Genomic DNA, 11,325 nt, shown 5'->3' with positions numbered 1-11,325 from the left:
ACTATCCTTAATCTCAATCATTTATCATTGAATAATTCATCATGATTTTATAAATTAAATTTGCAATGCATACTTTCGTTTTAAATATATTATTTATATTATTGTTGAAGACGACAATGACTTGGTTAATTATTGAAGGTCTCGATCTAAATATGAACCTCAGGCTTCTCAACATATATTATTATATTTCATTGATATGCAATGAATGTTTATTTAGATTATCTCCACCGCCCACCCCCTCCTCTCCGTCTCCTTCTTACTACTTGCAAAAAACCTCTCTAATGAGATAATGTAATTGGCTTTTGTTGTAGAAATCTGCAAGTGTGCAACTTTTAACGGCCTTTTCGCTTGGGAACTACCAGTACTATGGCAACTCTCCAATCATCGGGTACGTTTGGGCCGAGGCGATATACTTTTGAAGAGTTAGCAGAGGCAGCTCATAATTTCTCCAACAGGTATCTCCTTGGCGAGGGTGGCTTTGGTCAAGTTTATCAGGGATTCCTACATGGTCAAACCTTTGCTATTAAGAAACTTAGTTATCTTCCGGATCAACAGAAGAAAAAAAAATTGGAGCACGAGATCAGCGTCATTAGCAGTATCAGTCACCGAAATCTTGTCAAGCTGGTTGGTTACTGCTTTGAAGAACAGAATGCATTGCTTGTTTTAGAGTATTTTCCCAATAAGTCCTTGAAAGTTAGTTTACATGGTGAGTCCTTTTTCATTCCCTGAGATACTTATTATGCACAAGTAAGAAATATGTTATTAAGATCTTACAAATAAGAAATCACATCCTAGAAAGGAAGATCTTGGATTGGCCAAAAAGAATGAAAATCGCTATAGGCTCTGCTAAAGGATTGGAATATCTACATGAAAACTGTGAGTAATTTAGCTATTGGGGTTTGATATATATATATATATATATTCATTTTAATTGTTATACCTATATCTACATCTTTTAGGTAAGCCGAGAATCATACACCAAGATATCAAATCAGATAATATTCTTATTGACGAAGACTTTGAACCAAAGGTAAGGCAGTTCAAAAACATATAAAAGTTCCATTTATATGATTAAATTCACCACAGTGAAAAGTTAAATGCCATAATTTTCCTTTTTGTGCACTCAATAATTTTCATAATCGGATGTAATTCACAAGTCAACTCTATCATGTTTAGTTGTCGGCATAGTGAATCTACCAATGTGCTTGGATTATTCTATTCAGGTTGCAGATTTTGGACTTGCTGAGTTCTTTCCGGATGCCGTTTCTCAGCTCTCCACCACATCGATCAAGGGAACTAAAGAGTAAGATACAAAATTTTTTTCCCCTATTGTTTATGGTCTATTTTATAGGCACCTTTATGGTACCCTTAGCCACGGGCTGTTATTTTTTTATTATTCTTTTTGAATTTTTTTATTATGGTAATTTGATCTAATTTGATTCATATAACACTTAATATTTTTTAGTGTTTTATTTTTTCCTTTTTAAAGAAAAAATAATGATCTAATAATAATGATTTGTATTAGATCGATTCAATTTTAATATGATTTCAATCTAATTCAATAGAGAGAACAGTTCGAATTGAGTTAACCCCATAAATTTTTAATTTCAAGTTTAAATCCAGCTGTAATTAGGTATGGATTATAATCTATATTTAGAATTGTAAAAATTAAAATAAAATACATTGAAAATAGGGAAAAACTCAATTTTTGGACTTCTCTAATGATGATTTTCTTTTTTATAAAAAAAAATCTTTTAACTCAAATTTTTTATGTGTTTTTTCAATTACAGTTATATAGATCCAGAGCATCCAGGAAAGTTATCCGTTAAATTGGATGTTTATTCCTTTGGTGTGGTGCTTTTAGAGCTAATCACAGGAAGAAAATCTACACATGAAGACATTGATTGCGTAAAATCTACACATGAAGACGTTCACATCGTTGAGATTCACATCGTTGATTGGGTATGTCGCTAATCTATAATAGCAAATAAAACATATATAGTTTATTTAATTGACATAAGCTAATAATAGAAATTCTTCTCTGTGTGAGAACTTTCAATTGAATATAAAGGCCCTTACAATTATATTTTTCTCAACGTGAAGCAGGACTTGTTTAGTTAATCAACATGTCTAGACCAAGTGTAACAGATCTAATTAATGGTATTCCAATATTTTAATTAAATATGAAAATTATATTAAAATAAAATAAAATATAAACTTTTTTTAATAAGAAAAATTTGCAAAAAAAATATGGTGAACAGGAAAAAAAAAGAACTTTCTAGTCACTAAAAAAAAAGAAAAATAGCAAATTCACTATCAAAGTAAAAAATTTAAATAAAAATTAAATTTACTAATTAATATTATTATGAATCATATTTTCTAAATTTTTGTTTAATATAGAAAATAAACAGAGTGCCCCTCCCCTCCTTTAAGAAAAATGTCTGGAGACTCCTCCAACATTTAATTAATAAATGAGAGTGGCTAAAATTTTAACTCTAAACTTTTTAATTTAAGAAACTCTAATATCATATTAAGAAATCACCCAATCTATTAATTTAAACTTATAGATGAGAGTCCTAAGAATAATCTTATATCTCTAATATGAATTTTCCTGTTAGATCATGCATGGAAAAAAAATTGCTTTTGTGTGAATCAATTATTTTGATTTACTTCACAAAGAAATTTTGTTTCTAACAGTGTCATTATGGCTTTAATGCCTTTTATCATTGTATATATCTTATATGAAATGAATTGTGAATTGTTGGATTTCATTTACATATTGAGATTTGAGAGAAGTGGTGATATCGAATCAAACTAAAATAATTGATTGAATTTAGTTTTTGTCTAGATTAATTTTGGTTCAATTTTCCTTTTTTTTCAATTATTTAATTTTTTTTAAATTTAATTTGAAATCAAATCTATTGTTTTGAAAACCCTAACAGTGATATTTTGCAATTTATGTTTATTTTAAATTTTCTAACAAATGTTCTCGGAGTAAAAAAAAAAAAAAAATTGTTTGAGGTTTAATTTATATTTACTTTAACTGTGACGCCCCTTACCCGTCTATTGTATAGCCGAGCAAGAAGTGCCACATTCGGTACCGGAGCACCCTATCTTGTCTTGTCATGTCTATTGTAAATTTTAATGTCATTTAAATCAGGTAATTTATGTATAGAAATTTTTTTTTTTATATATATCTTATTTCTTTGGAGACCCGGACAAATCCTCCTCTGTTTTATTAGCATCTGGCGGGTTCCACTATCACCTGTTAACATATTCATAGTCATCTCACATATTTCCATATCATATTCTCTTTTATCATATCATTCACAACTATTTATGAGATCTCAAAATGAAGTGTCATCTATTGCATCCATATGGAAATTCATAGATAATAAATTATAAGTTTTCATTTCAAGTCCAAAATGAAATACATCATAAATTAATAATTACATTATGACTAAACATAATGAACCAAAATACTAGTCTATACATGGGCCCTACCAAAATACAAAAGACCGGTGAGGTGACTCTGGACAATGGCAGATCTAATCAGAGCTCTGCCGCTGCACTCATCTTGCTGCCGCTTTGGGGACTGATCTCCAGTACCTACACGATGGAAAACCAACGCGCTAAGCATAACGCTTAGTGGTGCATAATTTATAATAACAATAATTTAATAATTTGAAACAATATATGCAACTCATAATTTCTTGGTCTTTTACATTTTTATTGCTCTTTGGAAATAATTAACATTATCGGGATCTTTTATGAGTACTTATTGTAGTTTAAGTCTTAATTAATATTTTTATCAGTGCCCAAGAAAACCTGTAATAAATTATAAAAGCTGGATGCACGGGTGTATACTGGTTAGACAGCCATATGTCTATCCAGTATACGTCTGTCAGGCACAAGGCCAGCTGTCGGGCACGAGACCCGCTGTCAGGCTTGTAAAGCCAGAAATAAAGTAGGCACAATGGCCAGTAAGTAGGCATATAGCCTGTAGAACAATCATACCAGACATATATTGTCAGTTCATGATTTTCTCGGTAGGCAGTACTGCTATCTGTAGTCCCTAATTCGTATACCAATTTATCCAAACTAAATAAATAAGTCTAGGTATACTATGGGCAATTAAACATTTTTAATTAATTTAGCACTATTTATATTACTATTTTCTAGTACTGTTCATTGGTACCATTAATTTCATATTAATAGGACATTAGTCCTAATTTACATATTCATATCCTATATAGCATTTTTCCCATGAACCTTTCTTTAGGTTCATGTTGATATTTTATCTTTATCTAGGAATTTGACTAGGTTAGGATGTCTATTTAGTCACACTTCCTCCATAACAATTGCTCCTATATGTTTAAACTTGAATTTCAGTTTTTGAATCACTGAATTTGGGGTTATAGAACTCAAGTTATGGTCAAAATACCAAAAGAATAGTATTTTGGGACAATTTCTGGGTTGGCAGTTTTAGTGACTAAACTTGTGCTAACAATTTGATTTGGTTAAAAGCAAAACTGGGTCAAGTGGTCTTCATGAAAAGTGTAGCCCTATGTCTAAGCTTTCCATTGATGAAATTTTAGGTCATTTGGACTAGTATAGAGAGAGTTATGACCAAATGAACACGTACTATTCATTTGGTCATTTTCTGGGTTGGCAGTTTCAGTGACCCAACTTGTGCTAACAATTTGAATTGGTTAAAGGCAAAACTGGGTTAAGTGGTCCTCATGAAAAGTGTAGCCCTATGTCTAAACTTTCCATTGGTGAAATTTTAGGTCATTTGGACCAGTATAGAGAGAGTTATGACCAAATGAACACGTACTGTTCATTTGGTCATTTTCTGGGTTGGCAGTTTCAGTGACCCAAATTGTACTAACAATTTGAATTGGTTAAAGGCAAAACTGGGTTAAGTGGTCTTCATGAAAAGTGTAGCCCTATGTCTAAACTTTCCATTGGTAAAATTTTAGGTCATTTAGACCAGTATAGAGAGAGTTATGACCAAATGAACATGTATTGTTCATTTGGTCATTTTCTAGGTTTGGTGCAGGGTAATCCGGATTTGGGTAGTATTTAGGTCAAGTTTTGGATAGAATTTGGGCATGGTTTCTTCATGGAAAATGGGCTATGTTGAGTCTAATTTCACCTCCAATTGGCCTCATACCAATTGGAGTCACACATTTTCAGTTATGGGTCAATAAACCCACTGGACTCATTGAGTCCAAACCTGCAGAAAATTGAACACTCCCAATATCTCAATTCCTCCAACTTCCTTACTTCAATTTGCATGCAATACACTTCTATAAGCAACAATCTCAACTCAATAGGTCAATTTCAACATTTTACACAAAGTCCTCAACATTTACACAAACCCTAGTTTTCAAAGTTTCAAATTTACACAAACACTACACAATCAAACTCCCAACCATTTCAACTCATCACACATTCTCATGGAACCATTTTTCATCACTTAAAAGCAACAAACCTCAAGTTCCATGGCTGCCAAAAATTCAAGGGTTCTTTGCTCAAGATTTTCTTTTTATTTCCATGGTATTTATACTTGGCTAAACATGCTTTTCATGTTTAATAAAGAGAAGAAGAGGGATTAGTGCACTAACCTTACTTGAGCTTCCTTAACTTCAAATTTCTTGCTTCCAATTTGTGTCTATAACTTCCTTAGGGTGTGGGGAGTATTTTTTGTGAAATGGACTATGGGTTTTGGTGTGTAGAAGCTTGGAAAATCAAGCTTGGAAGCTTGACAACAATGGAGGAAATGAGGGAAAGAGAGAGAAGAAATGGAGGAAAAAGATGGAAGTGGGTGGGAGTTTGTCCTCTAGTGCCTATTTATAATTTTTTTTTTTTGAATTTTCCTAAGCTTTTTCTTTTCTTTTCTTTTCTTTTCTTTTCTTTTCTTTTCTTTTCTTTTCTTTTCTCTTCTCATTTTCCTAATCTATTTCATAAATTTTAATTAATGTTAATTATTTTATTCTCTAAATTTTTTTTTATTTTGACATTTAGGTCAAAATTCACCTTTGGGGGTGAAATGACCAAAATGCCCTTAGTAGTGTATATTGGGTTATTTTTATTATTTTTGTATCAATTTATAAATTCTCTAAACTTTAATTTATTTTTTTCTCTACATTTTTCTTATATTTTCTTAACATTTATTTCTTCAATTTATGCCTCTCACTATAGTCTAGGTGTAATTTTAGACATTTTAACTGTCCGAACAGACATTAGTCGTCAGAACAGTAAAATGTACGGACTACCTTTGGTGAGGGCGTTACATTAACTGTTTATTTTTAGACTTTTGTTTTCATTAAAACACCACATAAAGCAAAAACCAAGAACAACATTGAATTTAAAGATGACAAAAATTTGAAAATAAAAAACAAATTGAAAGAAGAGAATAATAATAATAATCAATCTTGCATTTGGATGAAGATTTTAAAATTTGAGACTTAAATTAATAAAACTACAGGTTTTTTCAATATTTATTGGAGTTACAAATTTATTTTAACATCATAAATGTGGATAATATTTTATTTAAGTATGAAATACTTTATAAAATGATTTTATTTTAATTTCACTCCAATAAAATTCTGAAGTAAAGAATAAATCAACTTTGATTTAATAATTTATACTAAAATCAAATCCAAATCCATTATTATTCTAAATTTTAACATCTAAACATATAGAGTAGGTGTAGTTCCAAATTGCCAACAAAATTCTACATGCTAGATTATTGATCAGTTAGTTATTCTAGTAATTAGTTCTTAAGATTAGTATACATTTATAAATATGGTAGATAATTAAAGTTTAATTTTGATATAAAAACTAACTTTCTCCTTCTTTTATCAATATTCAGGCAAAGTCTCGAATTATAAAAGCTTTGAAGGGAGAATATATGAATTTTGTTGATTCTAATTTGCAAAAGTATAATAGAAGAGAAATGCAACGAATGATCTTTTGTGCCGCATCTTGTGTGTATAAACCTTTATATTGTCGACCAACAATAAAAAAGGTAAGAGTTAATCATATATTATTTTTTCTAATTGGCTCATCCCAGTGGTTCAAAAAAAAGGGCATATCATAGACTTTATTACTTATTATTTGTCTGTCACAGAATTTAGAATTGGGATATTACACATAGATGACCAGTAACCTTTTTAGTATTGCTATTGCATGCAGATAGTTCGAGCTCTTGAAGAAGATAAATGGGACATTCTTCTTAAAGATATATGGAATGACAATGACTACAACTTCCTCAGTATTACTATAATTTACCACATTGTCACATTAATTTCAGTTTTAATTTTTATTTTGGGCTTTTTCAGTTTTATTTCTATTTTAATCAAATTTAATAGTTAAATTTTTTTAAAAAAATTTTATTTAAAAAAAAAAATCGGGTTTTGACTTGAAATTGGACCAAACCAAACCTATAGATTCTAGTTTGGTTCATTGCCCATTTTGGTCCATACTCTTTGGTGATGATTTTCCTGTAACATTGCCCTATCTTATAACAATGCTCTAATATACAATTCTCTTCCTTGATCTAGATAACCCTAACGTCGAACTTCCCCAGACTACGGTGCCGAAGCTTCCTAACAATGTCGTTGAACCCAGGAGAAAACCAACCATGGAAACTAGCACCACTGGAGAAACTTCATCCAGTGGAAGTGTTAAAGTTTATAAGCCAAGGAGTTTTACTTATAGAGAACTAGCAAAGGCAACTGCAGGTTTCTCCGAGACCAATATACTTGGCGAGGGTGTTTTTGGTGTAGTTTATAAGGGACTCCTACCTAGAGAAGTCATTGTTGCCATTAAAAAACTTAAAGACCTTCCGAATAAACAGCCGAAAGAAGAATTTGAGAAGAAGATTAAGGATATTAGCAGTGTGAATCACTCAAATATTGTTAACCCGATGGGGTACTGCATTGACAAAAATCTCAATAGATTGCTTGTTTTAGAGTATGTTCCCAGCAGTAACTCCTTGAAATATCATTTACATAGTGAGTCCTTTTCGTGCTTCCTCGTATATATTCACACAAAAGTATTTGGGCATAGCTATAAATATGATTTTAATATCTTACAAATTGATGAGATTGTAGGAACAGAGACACTGGACTGGCCCAAAAGAATGAAAATCGCCATTGGTTCTGCAAAAGGATTGAAATATCTACATGAAGGTTAGTATCAAAATTAAATTAATATATATATTCACTTCAAATTTCTAGGTTATAGCTTTTTTTTTTCTGTGTTGGTATAGATATGAATTTTCATTAATATATTTCCTATTAAAGTTCTTTACTCTTTATATGTACAGGTAAAATCATACATGGAGATATGAAGACAAATAATATTATACTTGATAACAATTTTGACCCGAAGGTAGAGTGAGTCTATATATATATATATATATATATATATATATATATATATATATATATATATATATATATATATATATATATATATATAGTGAAAAGATGCCAAAATTTCTTTTTAAAAGATAATGAAATATTGTGAAAACTTTTATATGATTGGTTCTAATATATTCTACATTAATTTACTAACCTTAATTTTTATTCAGGTTACAAATTTTGGACTTATCATGTTTTTCCAGCCTGAGAGAACTGATGTGTAAGATTTTTTCTTTTTTTTAACGTCTGCAATTATGTTTTAGAGTAGTTAAAATAAAATAAAAATGCAATCAAAAGCTTTAATAGAACTGCTAAGTCTTGGATATAAATTTTAATTGAAATTAACAAATAAAAGAAATAAAAATAGAGAAAGAACTCATTTATGGGTTTTTAGATTGAAATTAACAAACAAAAGAAATAAAAATAGAGAAAGAACTCATTTATGGGTTTTTAGTCTCTTTTTAACTTTTTTTTTTGTTTATATTGCAGTTATGCAGACATACAGAATAATAAGAAAGCGTCTGAAAAATCAGATATCTATGCCTTTGGTGTGGTACTTTTAGAGCTGATTACTGGTAGAAATATTAATGAGAAAGGCGGTAATATTATTAATTGGGTACGTCATTAGTCTATAATATATAATATATCTTTTGATAATTAGGTGCTTGTTTGGTATATTGTGGGTTTTATTTTTTCTGTTTTCTAAAAACTTTTTTCTTCTTTTGATTTGTGGATATTTTTTGCCTAGGCTGTTATTTATCATAAAATCTAAAATATAAACATATGAGATCTATGTTAAATCCTAGTATATATTTTATATCTTAAATTTATGATAAATCGGATACAAATAAGATTTTCTCTTAATTTATAATTTTCAATAAATGATTTTTTTACGAGTCATCATCTTTTCATCTTTCCATCTTTCCTTTTCTCCATCACTTCCAAAACTTTATGAACCATGGGAACCAAATTTTCCCATAGAAGCCCATCTCTAAATCTCCACAATTCCGTGAAGAGAAATCTCAAAACTCAAAATTAGTTTCAATCTTTTTACCAAGCCTCAATTTCACAGATTTAGAGAATAACAGAAACCCACATTAGAAAGCACAATTCTAGGGAATAAAATCTTCAAAAATCAAGGTTCTGCAATCTTATTATTACCGAGCCTATCTGTAGATTTAGCAAAGAAAGATGAAATAGAAGAAGACTTTATTCTTATCTCCCATTGACAATGAGAGAGAGAAAGAGGGAAGGACTATTAAGTTTAAGTTTTATTTAAAAAAGATAAGATATTAGAAATAATAAAAATAAATTTTAATCTTATTAGTTAGGATTGATTATATAGATGCTTTTTGGTTATTTAGCTCTGTTTGAAATCCGCTCTATATAAATTTAGCATAGATTGCAAATATAATTGAAAAAAGCTTAATTTTGATAGAGATAAATAACAAATATTTTCTTTGATGAATATTCAGGCAAGGATTCGAATTCGACCAGCTATGAATGGGCAACGCACAGATCTTTTTGATTTAAAATTGCAAACTTATGATGAATCACAAATGAAGCAAATGATTTATTGTGCTGCTGCTTGTGTGTATAAACCTTTAAACCTTCGCCCACAAATGAAGAAGGTAAAAATTTAGTCGTATATCATGTTATCCATGGGCATATTCATTTCAGACTCTTTTTGTCATTAATTAATTATCTGTTAAAGAATTCAAAAAGTGGGAGATTATATATATGATAAACATATAACCTTTTTAACTTTGCTATGTCTTGCAGATAGTTGAAGCTCTTGAAGGACATATTCCTCCAAAGAATATATGGGATGAGAATGACAACAAATTCCTACACAGTTAGGGTTGAATTTCAATTTTTCAAAGTACTTGTTTCCCAAACGAACCTTTTTATTGGACATTTGAATGTAAAAATGAATTTTTATAGTTGTTTTTAAGATATTAGAAGAAATTATTTATGTGATATGTCACAATGAATAATGTTATTAGATTATATTTAATTTGTATTGTTGCAATTTTTTATCGGTCTATATTACTTTTTTTTTTATCAGAAAGTATGATTTATTCATTGTGAATCGTATTATTTACATGATTTATAATTAAAATATTTATTTGTAATTTGTGATATTTTTTAATTTAATAGGAAAGAATTTTATAGTTATATATTTTATTTATTAATTTATTGTTAACCATATCATTTACACGGTTAGTTAGGATTTTAAAATTATTAATTTATTATGTTTAATTTATTTTATTTCAATATCATTTAGTCTGTCACAAAAGCTGATGAGCGATAAATTCATCGCTAATCAATATTATGACGATGATTTTATGAACCGTCGCTCAAATTCTTTTTTATTTTTTGTCAATTTACATAATAATTTAAAAATTAAAACAAATTGAATCAAATAAATTATTTATTAAAATTAATTATTTTTAATTTATTTGGCTTCAATTTAATTTGTCTAATCAATTTAATCAATCATTTTAAAGCAATAAAATGAATTAAATAGAAACAAATCACGTAATCCTATTTGAAAAAGTGTTAAATAAATATAAAATTTTTAATATTCTAAATGATTTTAACGCAATAAAGAGTTTTTCTCTTTTTCACTGTAAAGGTTTAGGACTCAAAGATGAATAGTAATTTGCTTGTGTTTATTATTGGTGAAGGATTACAAGATTACATACACAACAGTCCTTGCATAAGATTACAAGATCACAATATTGACAGACAAATATACACAAGAATAATTCAAACTTATAATGAATTAAAACTAGATGGAGAAGTATCAGGTAATTATCCGAATAACCCCCCCTCAAGCTAACGACGCGGAGGACAGAAATCGTAGCTTGTCTCGATGTTTAAGAAA

General features: G+C 29.3%; 1 protein-coding gene across 1 annotated transcript; it reads left to right on the top strand.

Annotated features, from left to right (window-relative positions):
* The first annotated feature begins 208 nt into the window (after positions 1-208).
* LOC110655268 (proline-rich receptor-like protein kinase PERK1) lies at positions 209-10,467 on the top strand. The gene is made up of 14 exons (XM_058148929.1): positions 209-706; positions 796-876; positions 960-1,030; positions 1,224-1,303; positions 1,791-1,962; positions 6,881-7,036; positions 7,204-7,282; positions 7,572-8,024; positions 8,124-8,201; positions 8,339-8,403; positions 8,606-8,655; positions 8,925-9,051; positions 9,911-10,066; positions 10,218-10,467. The coding sequence occupies exons 1-14, from the start codon at positions 367-369 to the stop codon at positions 10,293-10,295; spliced, it is 1,986 nt and encodes a 661-aa protein (XP_058004912.1). The 5' UTR covers positions 209-366; the 3' UTR covers positions 10,296-10,467.
* Positions 10,468-11,325: the final 858 nt, after the last annotated feature.

Source organism: Hevea brasiliensis, chromosome 6 (assembly GCF_030052815.1).
Source record: "Hevea brasiliensis isolate MT/VB/25A 57/8 chromosome 6, ASM3005281v1, whole genome shotgun sequence".
Taxonomy (NCBI): domain Eukaryota; kingdom Viridiplantae; phylum Streptophyta; class Magnoliopsida; order Malpighiales; family Euphorbiaceae; genus Hevea; species Hevea brasiliensis.
This window is presented reverse-complemented; position numbering and strand designations above follow the sequence as displayed.

Excerpts from the sequence above, each read along its gene's own strand:
- LOC110655268 (XM_058148929.1), top strand. The coding sequence starts at position 367 with ATGGCAACTCTCCAATCATCGGGTACGTTTGGGCCGAGGCGATATACT. Across the intron at positions 7,283-7,571 it reads CAATGACTACAACTTCCTCA|ATAACCCTAACGTCGAACTT; the intron begins GTATTACTATAA and ends TCCTTGATCTAG. Across the intron at positions 9,052-9,910 it reads GCGGTAATATTATTAATTGG|GCAAGGATTCGAATTCGACC; the intron begins GTACGTCATTAG and ends ATGAATATTCAG.